Raw genomic sequence first — 17,959 nt, forward strand, 5'->3', positions numbered from 1 at the left:
GGGCTGGAGACCCTCAAAGCATGGGTTAGCCGCCAAAGTCCAATTATAGATGGTGCTAGTAGACGCTACTTGCCCGAAATCGCCTAGGACGCCCATTAACGCCTGCGTCACTGTCGCTTTGCGGAGAGTAGCGCTCGGCAAGCACGTTGCGGCACTACCGCTACAGCGCTTCATAGGCCGTTACTTGTACCTAGCATTCTGAGCCTCTCTTTGCTCGGCTTTGAGCGCCGCTGGGGACGCATCCATCAATGACTTGCTACACAACCTACCATGCAACTCCTCTCGTGCGCTTGGCACGGCGGCTTCGTTCTCGCGCTCCTGTCAAGCGGCCTTGCGTGGGCCACCGACCAAGGCCGCCCAGCTGAGAAGGCTGCGTCGCCAACTACAAGTACACCTGGCCAATGCGAAGTCCGAACAATCAACTACATCACACACACGCTGCCGTCGCTTTGCTTCAAGAGCTCATGGACAGACTCGTTGCCGACTCCAACCAAGCTGCCTGCCACTGGCGACGCTGACAACACCACCCAGCATGTCACGCGACCGCCTGTGGAGGAGCAGGCTCCTCCATCCGCTACCGAGCAAACGGACACGTTCGCCAACAACTCTGCGGGCGATACCTTTGCGACGCCTTTTATGTCGTTTGACGACTGGAAGAAGATGATGCTGGAGCAAACCGGACAGGACCCCCAAAACTTGCACCTGCGAAATTCGAGCGGGCGCCAGAAAGCCGATAGATCATCTCCCGATTTGGATGACGTAGGATTGGGCGAGGAAGGGGAGATATCCCTTGTTTTTGATGATTACGGAGAAGGAGAAGGCCCCAAAGCTGGGCCTCCTACAGAATTAGCAAACGCAAACAGCGGCGATGATGCCGACGACACTTTCACGTCCAAGGATGGCAAAACGCCTATTCACCGAAGCAAAGACGCTGGAAAAACCTGCAAGGAGCGCTTCTCATATTCCTCATTCGACGCAGGCGCCACCATCTTGAAGGCAGGGCCCCAAGCAAAAAACGCGAAAGCCATTCTAGTGGAAAACAAGGACTCCTACATGCTACTTGAATGCGCCGCGCAAAACAAGTATGTCATTGTCGAGCTTAGCGACGATATCCTCATCGACACCATTGTCATTGCCAATTTCGAATTCTTCTCCAGCATGGTTCGTCACTTCCGAGTCAGTGTAAGCGATCGGTATCCTGTGAAAATGGATAAATGGAGGACGCTTGGGATCTTTGAAGCTGCAAACTCGCGAGATATCCAGGCATTCCTGGTGGAAAACCCAGAAAACCCCCAGATCTGGGGCAAGTATGTTCGCCTGGAATTCTTGACACACTACGGGAATGAGTATTATTGCCCCGTCTCTTTGCTTCGTGTACATGGCTCGACGATGCTCGATTCTTGGAGAGATAGCGAGACAAGTCGAGAAGATGATATTCACGAAGAGGATGAAGAAGATCTGCCTGTTTCCACTGTTGCTACGCAACCAGCAGCAGCTGGGCCCAGTCCACAAGCCGGAGACAAGAATGAGACTCTTCCAGAGCTTGCAAGTACTTGTCTACCTCGTGTTGACGAAGCCCCCTTTCAATCTATGACTGCAACATGCGCTGTACCCTCTACCACTGCCAAAGGCGGTGCAAAACCAGGAGACCATAGCTCTGGGCAAACTGGCGAAGGGCCAAAACGACCAACTAAAGATGGCGTCGTGGAGGTAGACTCTGCCTCGCAAGACTCTTCAAAATCAGACGCCACCCAGGCTCGGGACGCATCTTCCGCACCACCAGTAAAGCAGACAGATCCTTCCAAACCTACCACGGATAATAATGCGCAGACTCCAGTAGAGTCTTCAGATGCCGCCGGCTCGAGCTCGAGCTCCGGGACCACAAAAAGCCGAACCTCAAGTGCCTCCAGCGCCACGCCAACCGTCCAAGGAAGCTTTTACAACTCCATCACCAAGCGCTTGCAGCAAGTAGAGTCGAATCTCACGCTGTCGCTCCAATACGTCGAAGACCAGTCGCGAATCATGCAGGACGCATTACGGCGGACCGAACAGCAGCAGGTGACCAAACTCACACGCTTCCTGGGAGACCTCAACCACACCGTCCTCGCAGAGATGCGCAACGTGCGCGAGCAGTACGAGCAGATATGGCAATCCACGGTCCTCGCTCTCGAAAGCCAGCGGGAGCAGTCTGAGCGCGATATTGTAGCCCTGAGCACCAGACTCAACCTGCTAGCCGACGAAGTGGTCTTCCAGAAGCGAATGGCCATTGTGCAGGCAATCCTCCTGCTTTCCTGTTTGTTTCTGGTTATCTTCTCGAGGGGAGTCCCCATTCCCTACCTTGCGGCCCTGCAGGAACAAGCTGGTGGCATTGCATTTCCCTCATCGCCGCCGTATCCCGGCCAGGGACCTCATGACATCTATAAATCCGATCCTGGAATCCCACCAGACGCACAGACACTACCCGATAATGTCCCAGTGGTTAGTGTTTCTTCGTTTGAAGCTGCTCCCAACGTGCCGAGTAAACGAAAACCTCATTCTTTGTCTGAAACGACAGAGCCCCATGAACCAATTTGTGAAGACGGCGAAGAAGAGTATCTGCGACGGCATCCCTTACCAAGTCCGCCGGCTGAAGACAAGTACCAGTATGTACACTACTTAGACCAAGAGCCAAGGTTCCATTCGCTACACCATTCATCTCCAGCCCTCCTGAATACGCCCCGCAAACCCCTCCCTTCTCTTCCTGAACATTTGGCATCAAGCCAGGACTCTTAATAAGGCCATGTTCCCGTAAAGATACATTGCGCCCCAGCATCGTTTTGCTTCTTATTTGAGCATTCTGTTAGTGTAATGCCTGTGGGATATTAGATGACAGCCCCATGGCAATGGTACAAAGCATGGCGAATTTTCATTGGACGCAAGTATATATATTAAATTACAGACCGACTTCGTTTTCTGTGTCGCTACGTATCCTCATTTTTCCTTGTGAAATCCATGGCTTATCAAACGGTATATAGCAAAGTGAGTAGGTCCGTCCGAAGTAAGTGCAAACGATCATCGCAGATAGAATCAGTAAACTTCAACAATGTCCACAAGGTAATAGTGGCCTTTTCCCGGCCACAGATAGTTCTGTTGAACTTGACTCACTAAGCCGTACTGCCGTAGAGATGCTGTATGGCGGTCTCATAGTCATACTCTTCGAGTGCTGCAAGACGAGTTCCCCGATCATATTGAGATCGCCGGCGTCGCTGTTCGTCGCGGAAGTGCTGCCCTGCATTCGGTGTGAAGAGGCCTAACAACTGTAAGCTTGAAAACGACTAGCGAGCCAAAGCCCTATCTGTACTACTTACCGACATGCTCGGCGTTCTCACAACTTCGCTTCATCTTGGATTGATTGTCAGGTTCCGGGAATGGCTCTTCTTGTCCAGCGAGATCGGGCATTGGACCGTTCGATGTGTAGTAAAGCTATGCTCCGTTAGTTGTTCCGTAGAAATTCAATAGACCGAATGAAATCTGACGCAGAATGCTTACCTTGGGACGATAGTGCGAGGCCTCTAGCATTACTGAACTGTTTCGAAACTTCTGTACCAAACAATCTTTACCCTGAATGGCTGTATATCATAGTCAGAATTGAGGAACACGAACATTCACTAGGACAGGCTTACTAGCGTATGAGATTTCTGCTACCTTGTCACTTTTGAAGCAGTTCCTAGATGAAAAAAAAATGAGCAAACCAGAATAGCCAGGGGAAAATTTGCATAGAAGAAAGAGCATACCAGCGCTGATTTCCGCGGGCATTGACAAACTTGAGTTACTATGTCAGCCTAAGCTCCTTCACGAGTGAATGAGAAATCATTGTGTACTGACATCAATAATATCCAGAGGCTGCAAGTCAACATTAGTCAAACTGAAATGCGTCACAAGAGGGCGAATAAACTCACATCTACAAAGTTGATGAACGCATATCCGACACTGTTCATAGCCGTCAGTAATTTGAATAGAACAAGACACGGATAATAGGGTGAATAGATACTCACTTGCAGTCGTTGGCAAAGTCGATGCGAAGGTACATGAAATCGTATTTTCCCCAACTAGACTCGTCAATGATTCTTTTCAGCATGGCTTGGTCCACTTTGTTGGGGATGTTCCGAAGCATTATCTGCAAAACGGTAAGCGAGGGATCGAATTTACATGGTGGATAATCTTACTGTGGTGCGAACATCAATCCCATCGCGAATGCGAATGATGTCAACGTGGTTATGATGAGTCGCTGTGCTATGATAAGCAGACCTGCTGACTCTCATGGCATTCTGACGGCGGGCATCTGCTCTGTCAGCCCCTGAAAAGTTTCTGGACGGACTATAGCTGTTCTGAGCCGTCAGAGCTGGAGACGGCGGCGTTTGATACAAAGTTCCAAAGACAGGGTACTGTGGAGTAAATGGTGTCAAAGGGTTGCCCGAGTTTGCTTGCACCGGTGGCAGGAATGAATCTAGCATATATGGCACAGCCGGTGTGAATGGCGTTTGGAACATGAGTGGATACATGGCTACGGGCGCATTGTAGTGAGCATCCCCCTGCCCAACATGAGAAGAGTTTGAGTTTGAGTTGGGAGTAACAGGGCTCAGCCGTTGTTGACGTGGGTCATCTGTTCTTTTGCCAACGGTCATCTCTTCCATTGCGTCGGTGATCCCCGAGGTAGACAAAGCATCAACGTTGTAAGCTGATGCAAATAGTTGAATTCCCTGGATTGTCATAAACATCAGTATGAATGCTATTTGAAGTAGAAGAGATTGACATACCTCAATGGAGATGCCACCGCTGCAAGCTTGTATGACGGGAAAGGCTGTGGTGGTGTCACAGAACTCGGCAACAGCTCTGAAAGAGCCGTTCGGAAAAGAACTTAGCCTAATGAAGGCAAATAGGCGGCCGTGTGATTGCAAGAATCGATGAGCCGCTCTCATGACGTGCGTCGGGTCCATGACAACTCCAGGCGGAACAACAACAAAGACTTGAACTTGACCAGTATGAGAGAGGCCTACCGCATAGCCGGAAAGTTTATCCAACTCAGCTCGGGGATCTGAATCCAAACTGCCTGCAACTTGTCCCACGTCCAGATGAGCGCTTTGAGACTGGGCAACGCGTGTGGGATTAGCAAAGGCAGTTTTCCAACCCTTGTCCACTTGATGAAGCTTTGCCTGCACTGCACAGGCGTCTCTGATATCGGTGAAGTAGACAAACACTCCACCACTGTGGGCCTTGAGATTTCTTGCTCCGTAAGTGTTGCTCCCATCTTTTTCAATGTCCTGTACACATGGCAAGGACCATGGGTCAGTACCGGTTCTCTGAAACTCCGTAGGTATACTTACGGCCAGAACAGCCTCCACCTCACGCGTGGAAACTTGGGTGGGCGATGATATAACAAGAATTCTCGACAATCCAATGTCGGTACTGAGAGCGCCAGAAATAGGACCTTCTCCCTCTGGCAAGCGGACGTAAGTATTGCCACCGAAAGGGCTGAATGTTGAGGCTGTTGGCGACAATCTCGTGCCAACACTATGCATGGAGGTGATGAAGGGGTCCTTGTCCATGTGAGAAACCACACTGCGAAAGCTGCCGGCCGGAAGTCGAGCAGGAGACGCGGTGGTAGCTGAGCGGGCAAAACTCTTGAGAAGGCTGGATGATTTTGGACCATCATCTGGGCTCATTGCAGTCAGCCGAGTGTCGGGCGTTCCTTTGAAAGAATCGGCGCCTCCGCTCGATGATCGAGGAGACGACGGATTGTCATTTTGGTGCGCCATTGTAGAGTGAACCGTGGCCTGTAGTGATAGTTGAGATGGATATATGGTTCCTGAAAGTGACGTAGACCGCTGTGCTCTTGGTCGCAGATCAAAACGAGCAGGCGTAGCAGCAGTAACGACGATTCTACTGCTTGTGCGTGTGTAGAAGAAGGGAACAAGATGTAGTGTGCTCGCTGCATAGAAGAGGTTACATGTTCACAAGAGAAGGGGGGAGAAGAGGCAGTCCGCGAGAGGTGCTTGGGGGGGAGCTTGAGTCAAAGGACAGACCCGGGGAGCAGCTGCCAGTTTCTGCCTGGAGAAAAAGTGATACGTTGTTGCTCCTGCCTTGCTTGCATCGTGGAAAAACTTGCTCTTCCCCTATTTTTCTGCCCTTGGCATTGGGCAAAGAGGCGGGTCAACAAGGCAGGTGTCATCTTGCCATCTGCTAGCACTGCCGCGTTTCCTTCTCTTGCTCTTGCTTTATAGTAAGGTAGGTAGCAAGCAGAAGGAGTTACTTATTCGTCATTCGATTCACGCAATCAGCTGATTATGAGCTGCGACAATAGCGACGCAGCAGCGTATCAGAGCAAGGCGCCATTTGCGAGTATCGTAACTGCAGCGAACTATTATTGCCTGATCCAGCTGTATGATTCAAGAGATAGCGGGTTGAAGCTCTTGGTGACGAGTGAGAAGAGATTGGTCTGCAGTACCTGCTAGTCAAACATTGATACGTAAATGGCTGCACGAGTTTAGTAGCTGTTTATCTTGATGTGAAATGAGGAAGATAAGTAGGTAGTAGGCAACAGAGAGCCATTTCTCTTCAGTGAGCGAGTTGGACGGCCCTGTATTTGAGAAAAGATGGTAACTTTGAAAAGGACCCCAAGAGACAACGAGGAAATTGCAACATCCGATCTGCTTTGTCATAAATAGCTCGCAATTATTGGGATATTATCCTTCCTAGACACATACAATGTTTTCATAAATACTACAAGACTCCTTGCTGGCTTTCCCGTGACCTAGACTATAAACATATTCCCAGTTCCCTTTCCATAAATAATGCGCCGGTGATATCTCAATATAATAAATAGCTCGCTGTATCAATAATAGTAACAGGCTGTTAGTGAAAATCAAATAAAAAGGCTATTTGAATTGGGCGCTGATAATTTTTTTTTCCCCCAGGCAAAAATCAAGAAGCGAAATTGCAATTCATGTGAGATTCCTCAACTCCTGTATTTCAGGGCTGCGGTCCTCTTCTTCGTCGACCACGATTAGGACCATCTGGACGCTGTGCTAACACATCTCTCAGCTGAGGGTCGTCTTTATTTTTATCAACATGATGTACGCGAACGTGTCTGTAGAGTGTCAAATGTCAAAACGCGATCCTGGAGTTTCATGTATACGACATAAAGAGCCATGCATGATGTACAAATATAAATCATGTATTGAGACGACGGCGAGACATACCTCTGCAAATTGTCTGGCCTTGGATACTTGTGTTCTCTATCTGCACAAAAGGGACAGACATATCCAGGCGAGTCATGCACCAACCCGTGCCGTATCATCTCATTTTTGCGCTTGAAGCCTTTCCCACCTTCTGCGCGGGGACAGCCCTTGACGGGGCAGTAGTGTGGGCGGGCTGAAGAATGCACATTAGCGTGGGAATTGAGAAGATATTGAGTTTGGAACGGCGCAGCAGTACACCCGTCAAACGTGCACTTGTAGCCTCCAACCTGGGGATTAGTAATTCCGTCGATGCTCATACGATCCGCTACAGACGCGATGGCAGCCGGCGGCGAGGCAAGGTAGTTGGGCTGGAGGCTCTTATTGGAGGCGTTGCTGAGATGGTACTCGGCGGGCGAGCGATGCGAGGATCCGCTGGAGGCGTGGCCGTACGGGCTAGAGGCGAGGGAGCTGGGAGACGGGAAGCTGCGCTGATATCCTTCACTGGGGGAGGATATTGGGGGTGACACACGACCACCGGCAGGCATTGGCTGGACAGGCATTGACTGGAGGCGCGAGACACCTACGTTGTTGGAGGACCGAGGAAACGCTCGCGCGTCGCCGGGCGGGCGCATTGACAGGTCCCTGTCGCCGGATGGTGGAGGCATCTCTGTTGCGAATTGACCCTCAATATCCAATTCACGAATCGACGGCAGGCTCATGTTCTGGCCGCTATTGCTATCGGTCTTGGACGAGGCTATCTGCAAGGGGGCCAGCTCGCCGGACTCGGGCGATAATAAAGACTGCGCGCCATTCTCCGATGCGCTGCGGCGTCCGCTTAGCCTGTGTGGTGATGGACCGTCGAAGTGTTTGGGGCCGTCGTCACGAATGGAGAGTTGGCTTGTCGAGGCTGTCAGGTCCCTATTTTGGCCGTGGTAAGGCGAGTCGAACGCCAACGCCCCGGCAGCGAAAGCTTGGAGATGATGCGTGCCATCGCTTCTGGTGGTATCGCTTCTGGTGGTCTGCGGTCGCTGGACAAGATCGACATCGTTCAACTGCTTGTCGTCTTGGGGGACACTCTTCTGGGAGTCGTCGTCGTCTTCGGTGGTATCAAGGTCATCTCCGCCGGGCAGCGCCTGGTGGCTCGCGGTATGTGTTACCTCGGGATTACCTCCGTTGGCAAGATAGGAGATGAGGACAGTATCACCAGACACGGGTTGGAGCTTTAGGCGATTAGACTTGGCATTTCCGTCGGTGGGAGGAAGACTGACTGAAGCGATTGGAATGTCCGGGGGAGGGCTCTCGGTGGGTTCGAGCCTGGGATGCACGGCTTTCATCTGAGGAGAGCCTGGGTCCCCGTACGAATCTATCGGATCATAGTCGTGGTACTGTCCTAGCGGCGTCTGTGGCGATCGCGGTGACTGCATCAAGTGTTCCTGGCATTGATCTTGGGGCTGGCTTTGTCGGGCTATCAGTTGCGGAACCGTCGTCATGGTTCAGTTGTCCAGGAGGCCACCGGTCAACTCTCCATGGCACCCTGGGGCATGCGGGGGCTGTAACGCTGTGGTGCAGACAGGAGGTACTTTATCTGCCTTGGAAGCTGACGAGGATGGATGGACCGCGCGAATCCAGCAGCTCTGTCTGTTCTTTTTCCTGCTTCCTTCTCGTGCCCCCTTTTTTTCTCTCTCTCTATCTTTCTGTTTATCCTGCTGGTTTTCCTGTTTCAAAGAGCCGCTGGCAATGCGAGCCGGGTGCTGAGCAGATGGAAGGGGGACCGTAAAGGCCCTCTATGATTCTCTACGGATTCGTTGATCTCCTAGAGTCCTTGCCAGCCTTTCCTCCTGCGTTGGGAACTTCTTCAGGATCAGCCCCCGCGCAGCTTATGCGCGCGTTTGTGAGTGTGTGTTGCCCTTTTTTCTGCGCAAACGGCACGTGAACGTGATTGAACCTCGTCGGGTATCTTATATAGCAGACACCAAGCCCCGTCTGTAGGAGCCGTCTTCAGAGCTACCTAAGGTAAGGACAGAGAGCATGTAGGTATGGCTGGCCAGAAAATACGAGAAACTGAGGCCAGAGGACGCCGAAATGGCGGAGGAGGGACAATGCGACGCAAAAAAGCAGGACCAGGCAGTCTAGGCTCGAAGGGACTAAAATGACATGCGATAACTCGACGCTCGAGATTGGATCGACCGCAGAACAGCAAGCAGGTCCAGACGCTGAAGCTACTCGTACTGTATGTAGATGGGTCGAATGGCGGGGGAATGGACAATTAGGCGGCGGCAAAGTGGTCTAGTGCATAGTCAGAGCAGATGCTTGTGCTGTCGCATTCCGTGGACGACGCTCTGCGCGAGTGGTTGTGCACGCTAGCAGCCCGAGAGTGTGTCAGTCTTGTCAGATATTGGATTGAGATGGGTTGCTGTAAATAGCACGGCGCGCGGAGAGCGAGAGTTGCGTGAGAGCGAGGGAGAGAGGAGAGAAGGCTCGCATCTCGATGGAGCGTCCTGAGGCCGTGAAACAGCGCCAGCCATTGGTACTACTACTAAACTGCACATACATGCCATTGCGCCTCGTCCTATTATTACCTTAGTAGACGGTAGGTCGAAATGCGGATCCGCCAGCAGAGTCGAGAAGGTCTCAAGCTTCATGTCAGCATCTTCTCATGCAAGAATGCGCAGGCCGTGATGGGGATTGGGTGCTGGCAGTGCTGGCAGTGCTGGATGCCTGACCCAATTGGCTCTAGGCAGAAGGATAGGGAGTCTTAGAGGCAGCAGATAGCGGATAGCAGGTGCTAATACAGTACTACTACTGCGATACATATGCAATATGCAGGGAGGCAAGTCATGAAGGTACTGTAGCAGTGCTAGTGTTAGTGTTTGGTGAGTGGCTGAGGACGAGGCAAAGGAAAAGCATGTGGGAACATGCAGATGCAATGGAAGCAGAGCACATGTAGGATGTGATGTTGATATCATTACACTGGATCCAGCCCAGCCAAGTGCTAGCACACCTGCTCCAGGTAGTCCACCTCAGACAACGGGCAAGGCCAGCGATAGTATTTAATACTGCAACGCCGCCCGTCTTGGCATCAACCTACCTACGTATCCAGCCGAAGCCGTTCATCTCGGGCGGGAGGGTTGCGGAGGGTTCCGTCTTGCGCTCACCCATGGCATTTCCACGGCATCCTTATTTATCTGGCATCTGCCGCCGTGACCTCGGTTAACAGCCGCTGACCCACGCCGCCAAAGCGTCCGGTGTGGCACCGATCTCGAATCGCTCCAGCCGAGGTCAATTCTAGCAGCAATTCAACGCGCTTCCCCGGATCGGAGTGACATAACCAGACAAAAGTAGCAGACCAGCTCTCAAAACCTGGACTCTCAATTCCACGAAAAAAAGACGTGAACAATTCCTGCCGCTTTCGATTCCACTGCGTGTCCCAAGTAGGCTTTCTTTACATCTGAATACCTTGACCTAGTCCATTTGCCGTGTCTTGTATGCGTAGGTAGCAAGCAGCGCATGCTCCAGATCTAACCGCAGCTTTCTTTCTTTCTTTTTTTTTTTCCCTTTCTTGTCGCAAATCGCAATGGCTCAGTCCAAGCCTGCCATTTCGCCATGGGGCGGTGCTGTCGCCGGCGCAACCGGAGCCGTCATAGCAAATGCCTTGGTGTATCCTCTGGATATGTGAGTTTTTTCCTTTTTCCTTTTTTTTTTTTTTCACTTTTCAATTTGTGTTGTTTTGTTGTGTTTGTCGTTGTTCGGTGCCGTCTCCGCTACCGCCCGCTAACTTACATGCTTGCGATAGCGTCAAAACTCGGCTACAGGTACAAGTGAAGCCTTCCGGCGACAAAAGCGACAGCTCTTCCGATGAAGTACACTACACGTCGACCTGGAACGCCATCTCGCGGATCGTGGCGGAAGAGGGCCTCCAGGGCCTATACGCCGGTATGAACGGCTCGCTGGTCGGCGTGGCCTCCACCAACTTTGCATACTTCTATTGGTACACCGTTGCCAGGGCGCTATACACAAAATCCGCGGGCCCTTCTGCGAGCGCGCCTTCGACAGCGATAGAGCTCTCTCTGGGCGCAGCGGCCGGTGCCCTGGCGCAGCTCTTTACGATCCCCGTTGCCGTTGTGACGACGCGCCAGCAAACCGCGGCAAAGGCCGATAGAAAGGGCCTCTTCGCCACAGCTCAGGAAGTCATCGAGGGTCCGGATGGTGTCAGTGGACTTTGGAGGGGCCTCAAGGCTAGCCTTGTCCTGGTCGTCAACCCGGCCATCACATATGGAGCTTACGAGCGGCTGAAGGACGTCTTTTTCCACGGCAAGACCAAGCTACAGCCGTGGGAGGCATTCGGTAAGTCTCCAGTACCGAGGTTATTGCTTTGCTCCATATAGCGTATCCTAACAATCTTAGCTCTGGGAGCCATGTCTAAAGCTCTGGCAACGATCGTCACTCAGCCCCTCATTGTTGCCAAGGTGGGCTTACAGTCAAAGCCACCTCCTGCGAGAAAAGGAAAGCCATTCGGCAGCTTCATCGAGGTGATGCGCTTCATAATCGAGCATGAAGGCGTTCTCGGACTCTTCAAGGGCATGGGCCCCCAGATCTTGAAAGGTCTTCTCGTCCAGGGCATTTTGATGATGACAAAGGAAAAGTACGTTTATTCCGTTGAAGGGCATTCGCTAAATGTTTTTCCCAAGGTCCAATGCTAACTTTTTTTTTAATAGGGTTGAATTGCTTTATGTTCTGTTTATGCGATACCTCGCCAAGTCACTCAGCCTCTCAAGAGCACGGGGAGCCATCGCGGCTTCATCAGCTGCGGGTTTGGCAAAGAATGCCACACTGGTAGCGCCCTTAGTAAAAAGCTGATGCCGTATGTTTTGCTTTTTGCTCCTAGTTGATTAATGTTTTGTATGATAGACGCTATCTCTATAGCTATATAGTACTATACGGACCTGCACACGCTTGGAAGCCTTGTAATCTTAGGCATATGAATTGACGCTTATCCCTTGTTATGGTAATGAGCATCTCTGTGTGCTATCCTCCCCTTTTGACATCAAACATAATCATAAAGCTATATTTTTAACCTTGGAGCTTGTCCCAAACATCTATAACATTCATCTAGCCCGCCAGTTCTTCGGTGCCAAGGAAATTTCATATATTCTCAAAAGGCCTCCCAATTACCAATTTGAATGGGAGAATCGCTAAATATATCGCCGCAAAGCTCTTGGGCTGCCCGATGTTCCCACAAGCTCTCAACAACCAGGTACATGCGGCCATGGCTCGTATTAGACGACTCAATATCGAATTCAGGCGTTCGAATAACTGTTCCAGAGTCTTCCGCACCGCCCTTTGATTCAACCAGAATATGCGTTTGTGAGTCTGCGCCACCAACGATCGAGATCCGGACCATCAAAGCTGGTAGGGATCGGGTATCATAATGCAAAGATTCCGACAAAGGAATCGGGCTTTGGAAAGAGGCAATAGCTCGAGTTACCCAAGTCGCATCAAGGGATGCCATCCAACGCTGCCCCTCTCCTCTCAAAGTGAATGATGGCAAAGGCGTCCGTAGTTTTCCTGCAGTATCAGCCGGTATGGGCTCTATAGTAACCGGCGTCATGGAGCCAATTCGCAATGTAAAATCAGCAGTCTGCTGTGCCTCAAAAGTCGAGCAAACCAGAGTATAGTCGCCCGCTTCAAGCATCTCAAGCTCAGAAGAGGCGCAACCGCGACGGTATTCCCCCCGACGAAACGACCAAGTCTTTCCTCCTAACTGTATTTGCACGTTTCCCTCGCGCCCAAATCAGGTCAATATGTACGTGAACGTCTTTATTGCTCGTGGCTAGTAGAGCGGATATAGGGGTGGCGCGAGAGACCGACAGTTTATACTGGGGATTTAGAAAATAAGTAGTACAGCCCGAGTTTCCTCCAGCGTTTCGTCTATTCCAGGCGCCCTGTTGTTCTGTAAAGTATCTCATCTTCTCTTGGGCTTCTTCAACACCAACGGGTCCGTTGGAAAAGACAGACAACGTAAAGGTGTAGCTGGCCAAAGCCAAGTCCTGTTGATCGATAACAACAGTGTATGCTTTACCAGCCCTGCTTTCAATCCGCGCGAGTGTCTGCGGAGAATCAACCAATGGCCCGGAGTAGGTTGGTCCATCGCTGAGCTGGACTTTGTGGCCTTGTCTGTCAAAGACTAGAATGCTCATAAACCCAAGTTGGCTAGCCACAGCTGCTAGAGAGCCAGATTTATTGCGAGCAATCTCAAGTTCGGCATCTGCAAAATGGCGGCTCAGTAGGATCCATACCACTCCACCGGCCTGCGAAGTGATTGAGAATTGCGGATTCCGCACCAAAGATGCCGCAAAATCTTTAGTGGGAATGTCCCAAGCAAAATGGCGGTCTTGACGATGGGTAAATAGGGCCGGGTTCCAATTGAGATACATGGACTCGAAATGCTGAGCGATATCTTCAATAGACAGCCAAAAGGTACCCGCCGACGGTGAACTGGCATTGCCACTATCCATTTCGGATGAAGAGGGTGTATCAAACCTGGGCCTCCAAGGGTTTTTAACTAGGAATTTGCGACTCGACGAATCAACATCTTGCACAGCATAATCGTGCTCCCCTATGAGACCCATGATGTCTCCTTCTTCGGCAGAGATGTGGCCAGTGCCAAGAGTAATGATGACATTCTCCATTTCATAAGCTGTTTTGATTCTGTCCCACGTCTCGTCTATGTCAAAGGCTTCCCTAACAATATGTTAGCAGGCTTTTTACTTCAACTGGATGCAGGTGCAAACTCGTACCTCTGGAGGAATAACTGTTCTGGTATCCAACCGGTGAGAACCCAGAGATCAGTTCCCGAATTGCTACCTGGAAAGTCGTAGCCTCCTCTTACTTTGAGATAGGCCTTCTCGAGCAGCGCCGGCCATAGCAGACAAGGGTTGTGTCGATTGATAACAAAGAGGGCCCGGTCCGTACCAGAAGCTGGCAGTCGATCATCTATCGTGACTCGACGAGCACAGCCGTTGAAATTTAGCCGGAAGATGTATTTCCCAGAGGGAGACAGTTTGGGCTGTCCCCTTTCGTGGTCAAATGGATGCATGATCGTAGAGAGAACCTAGATGCAACATGTTAATTGAGATGGCAGCATACAGGACACCTACTTACTGCATGTTTCCCGGTCCAAATCTTTGCAGCGGCAGAAAGGCTGGCAACGACTGAGCAATCAGTAGTAATGTCCTGCACCAAGTCGAGCTGCGTGCTCTGGGTCATAAGACTATCATCTTGATTGGTAGAAAGGGGACCAAATAGCTCATGCGGCCTGTGCCATGCTAGAAAATTGGCCACTTGATCTTCAGAAAGTGGAAAGACGGTAGCATCACTGGATAACTGTCAGAAACAGAATCTATAAAAACCGGGTATTGTCCACATCTCCGCAATACAATGAAGACGTAAATAGACTGGTAGGGATCTCACATATATGGTTTCAAGTCAGGCCCGAGTTGAAACTCAGCACCCGGAGGATCTTCACTCCAAGGCGGGTAAAAGTTGCCGTGAAGTCGTGAAGCGCCCTGCAAGAGACCCAGGCCATTCTTCACCGGTGACGGCGAAGAGGCCGGTGCCTGAGCTTTGAGCTGTTCGGCGAATTTGATGAGCTGCTGACATCTGCGGCGAAACCGAGCTGCTTCTTCTTTACTGATGCCCTTCTCAGCGGCTGCTCGCATATACAGCTCGGCCGCCTGGATGGCATAGTCTAAAGCTTTCTGGCCGGTTGACGTTGCGAGCAGAGACTCTACGTTCTAGACAGGAAAACTCATTGTCAGTAAACACTGCATCTTATGGAAGCTCCAACCACATGATATGCCTACTTTTGCTCTCTTCTCCATGCCTCAGGTAGGTGGCATTATAGCTTCACGGAGTTCATTCAATATAGCGATAGCAGACAAGGGAGATGACATCCAAAGTGGGTTTAAAAACAACATGCACCTAACGGGACACCCTTACACCATGTGGCACATTGCAAAGGCGAAAGAAGCCCATAACTAGGCCGGTGGTTAATTCGCTACTCCAAAGACAGCTGCCATTGGACCGCTTTGGTCATTAGTAATACCGACGCTACTAGTGGAATAGGCGGCGATGCTATTCAAGACAAAAGAGAAACGAACCGATACATTTTCCATATTAAACATGATTTAAATTCTCAATGAAATCATTATCATTAATGGGTATATAATATTGGTATCTCATAATTCTAAACTAGCTCGTCTACTTCGTCTATTTCGTCTCTTAAATCTCTATGCAGCTGAGATAAAACATAAAACGGCTTCACAGCCTTTGGCCTCCGTATCGGAGTCTTGATATCCATACATCCAAATGCGGTCTCGCATCCATCCCCGTCATTACTTGTTTTCCAACGTATACTCTGAAAGTTTGATATCTTATTCTTTTCCAAGAGAGCCGAGTCTGTTTGCCGTCTTCTGCGATAGGAAACGACTCGACGAGAATCTCTTCTGCGAGGCCCCTCCAACCGCCTCTCCTCTTCGCTGTCCTCCAAGTATGGTTCGTTTTCAACGTCGCTGAGATTTGTGGCTTTGGCCGGCATGGCAGCTCTACCGGCAGCCATTGTTCGTTGAGGACTAGTAGGCAATACCCATTCACTAATCCCTTCTTCCCACCGCCAGCCGGAGAAGATCGTGCTGAACTTTGGATCAGCAGGAGTGGTCATAGACAGACTCTCCGCGAAATTTAGATCACGAAGATCTTCCGTCTTTTGGGCCAGCATAAAGGCAACATCTTTCCGAAGCCCGCGCCCAAACCAATCGGGCAGTTTCTCATGATTCAGCTTTAAATAGAGGTCAGCCAATATTTCTTGGCTAGAGGCTGAGTCACTGCGCCGGCGACACTGGATGATGGTACATAGAAGGATGATTGTCTGTTGATATTGTTTACCGTTATTGGCTTCGGTATCGATTTTATGAGCCATGTTTTCAAAGTCCTCAGCGGCTCGTCTTTTAAATGCGACATTTGCCAGCTCTGAGTTGGCCACCGCAATATAGCGGGCAAGGACAAGCAGAAATGAGGCATTGTCCTGGGGGCTTGTTCGACTCTTGTATCGTGCAATGAGTGAAATGCTACGATCAAGTACATAAGCGAGCCGTCTCCACGCTGATAGTCTCTGTTCCTGTTCTCCAGGTATGATTTGTGATTCCAAAGTTAGCGCCGCGACTGCTAAACCAGCCGCAACACGGATTAGAGCCTGCTCTATGGCGTTGCACTCTGCGGTTTTGGGCCTGTGGCCTCGGGCAAGGGTCCATATAGCTGAGCACGTAAACTCGACGATTTGCGGCTTCGCGTTTCCTGATGTTAGCCCTTCGAGGCTGGATATCCAGAAACCAGAGAAAGCTCGCGAAGAAAGCGCAGATGCCGAGAGACGTCCTCTATTAACCAAAGCAGACACGCACTCAAAAATAAGGCCGGATATTCTCTTCCCTTTTAGCGAATTGAGTAATGCAAAAAGCGATGAGAGGTCTTTGCTCTCCCCAAAGCGAGATGGCATGGCCTGTAGTAAGGAAACCTGTCGTTTATATATGGATGCAAAGAGCTTACTAGCCTCCCCGTTGCCTTTCAAATGAACACAGAGGCGTACGAGGAGATTGAAAAATTCCGGTCGGAAGAGCCCATCAACAATAGCATTTGATAGGAGATGTATAGCTTGAGAACGAACCACCAGCCTTAGTGGTCGCCATCCAGAACGGTCTGCTCCTAGGTTTTCAATCTGGTCAAATAAGTCCGAAGCTGCGTCGGATATGTTCCATATCGATTCTTCCCCGCTATCCTTTAGCTGCTGTCGATCATACGCATCTATATTCGCAATACAGTCCGGAATTCTGCGCAAACACATAGCAAGTAGCGATTTACCGCGGGGATGCTGTCCCTGGGGTGTAGTTGAGTGTAGTAGTCGGTGTAGCCAGTGAAATATTGCTTCATAGATGCGATATGGCTCGCTGGGTACATGTCGTCGAATCGCATTTAGCTCTTCAATCATGTCAGATGGAAGCGAATTTAATAAATCGTGCTCGATATCGATATTCTTCATCGGCGTGTCAACTTGGTCTCGAATCTTTCGCCACACTGGTGTGAGGAAATCGACTGATTCTGACGTTGGGGATACGTTTCCCAGCTTCATAGCTCCTAAAGTACGGACGGCTCGTGGCGGCGTTGTGACTGATTTGTCGGGTACGGATGGTGCCACTCTCTTGTTTCTTTGGCCGTATGTAGAGCGAACGCGCTTCGATGTCGGATCTTGGCCATTGTCTGAAGGTCGTTTGGACCCGGCCAACGGCGCTGAGGGTTTCTCGGATACCAGCTTTCGGAGACTAGTTAGGCGCGACTGAAGCTGGCGCAGCAATCGCTGGCACCGTGCAGCGGTCCATTGCTGAGGGCCGTCCGGATCTGAAGCTCTGGAGCCTGCATAGAGTCGCGATCTCGTACTAGAGCGTTGCGATGGTACAGCTCCTGCTGCCACCGCTAATGAATCCATACATAAAAAAAAAAGTACCAAAACTTAGAGCAACCAAAAGCTAATAATGGCCGCAAGAAAAAAGAAAAAAGAAGAAAATGCGAAGCAGTTGCTTAGCCCAGCATCTTTAACGTGTCGTGTATCAAAATTGTTTTGCAAAACAGTGATGAAGCACCGGCATGGTTGCTGCTTGTAGCAGTGAGGCACAAGCTTCTGTTTACTTTCTTCC

At 50.6% G+C, this 17,959-nt stretch overlaps 6 protein-coding genes across 6 annotated transcripts; 2 read left to right on the forward strand and 4 right to left on the reverse strand.

Moving 5' to 3' along the window:
* The first annotated feature begins 161 nt into the window (after positions 1-161).
* On the forward strand, positions 162-3,112 carry TrAtP1_009897 (uncharacterized protein). Its single transcript, XM_066114485.1, has one exon. It carries the CDS (start codon positions 271-273, stop codon positions 2,770-2,772), a length of 2,502 nt encoding a protein of 833 aa, XP_065970581.1. The 5' UTR covers positions 162-270; the 3' UTR covers positions 2,773-3,112.
* TrAtP1_009898 (uncharacterized protein) lies at positions 3,102-5,795 on the reverse strand (the record flags this gene model as incomplete). The annotated part of the gene is made up of 11 exons (XM_014093736.2): positions 3,102-3,289; positions 3,348-3,462; positions 3,529-3,608; positions 3,663-3,706; positions 3,774-3,802; positions 3,865-3,882; positions 3,939-3,969; positions 4,035-4,156; positions 4,206-4,739; positions 4,797-5,300; positions 5,364-5,795. 11 exons carry the CDS (start codon positions 5,793-5,795, stop codon positions 3,144-3,146), a joined length of 2,055 nt encoding a protein of 684 aa, XP_013949211.1. The 3' UTR covers positions 3,102-3,143.
* Positions 5,796-7,008: 1,213 nt separating this feature from the next.
* TrAtP1_009899 (uncharacterized protein) lies at positions 7,009-8,707 on the reverse strand (the record flags this gene model as incomplete). Its single annotated transcript, XM_014093735.2, has 2 exons — positions 7,009-7,126; positions 7,239-8,707. 2 exons carry the CDS (start codon positions 8,705-8,707, stop codon positions 7,009-7,011), a joined length of 1,587 nt encoding a protein of 528 aa, XP_013949210.2.
* Positions 8,708-10,791: 2,084 nt separating this feature from the next.
* On the forward strand, positions 10,792-12,074 carry TrAtP1_009900 (uncharacterized protein; the record flags this gene model as incomplete). The annotated part of the gene is made up of 4 exons (XM_014093734.2): positions 10,792-10,889; positions 11,011-11,561; positions 11,622-11,859; positions 11,933-12,074. 4 exons carry the CDS (start codon positions 10,792-10,794, stop codon positions 12,072-12,074), a joined length of 1,029 nt encoding a protein of 342 aa, XP_013949209.1.
* An 842-nt stretch (positions 12,075-12,916) lies between these two features.
* TrAtP1_009901 (uncharacterized protein) lies at positions 12,917-15,097 on the reverse strand (the record flags this gene model as incomplete). The annotated part of the gene is made up of 5 exons (XM_014093733.2): positions 12,917-13,958; positions 14,015-14,328; positions 14,379-14,592; positions 14,688-15,010; positions 15,080-15,097. 5 exons carry the CDS (start codon positions 15,095-15,097, stop codon positions 12,917-12,919), a joined length of 1,911 nt encoding a protein of 636 aa, XP_013949208.2.
* A 328-nt stretch (positions 15,098-15,425) lies between these two features.
* On the reverse strand, positions 15,426-17,907 carry TrAtP1_009902 (uncharacterized protein). The gene has a single exon (XM_066114486.1). The coding sequence runs from the start codon at positions 17,749-17,751 to the stop codon at positions 15,463-15,465; it is 2,289 nt and encodes a 762-aa protein (XP_065970582.1). The 5' UTR covers positions 17,752-17,907; the 3' UTR covers positions 15,426-15,462.
* Positions 17,908-17,959: the final 52 nt, after the last annotated feature.

The sequence above is a fragment of the Trichoderma atroviride genome, chromosome 5 (genome assembly GCF_020647795.1).
Source record: "Trichoderma atroviride chromosome 5, complete sequence".
NCBI lineage: Eukaryota > Fungi > Ascomycota > Sordariomycetes > Hypocreales > Hypocreaceae > Trichoderma > Trichoderma atroviride.

What these genes read in the sequence shown, in the direction of transcription:
- TrAtP1_009897 (XM_066114485.1), top strand. Translation starts at nt 271, where the DNA reads ATGCAACTCCTCTCGTGCGCTTGGCACGGCGGCTTCGTTCTCGCGCTC.
- TrAtP1_009902 (XM_066114486.1), bottom strand. Translation starts at nt 17,751, where the DNA reads ATGGATTCATTAGCGGTGGCAGCAGGAGCTGTACCATCGCAACGCTCT.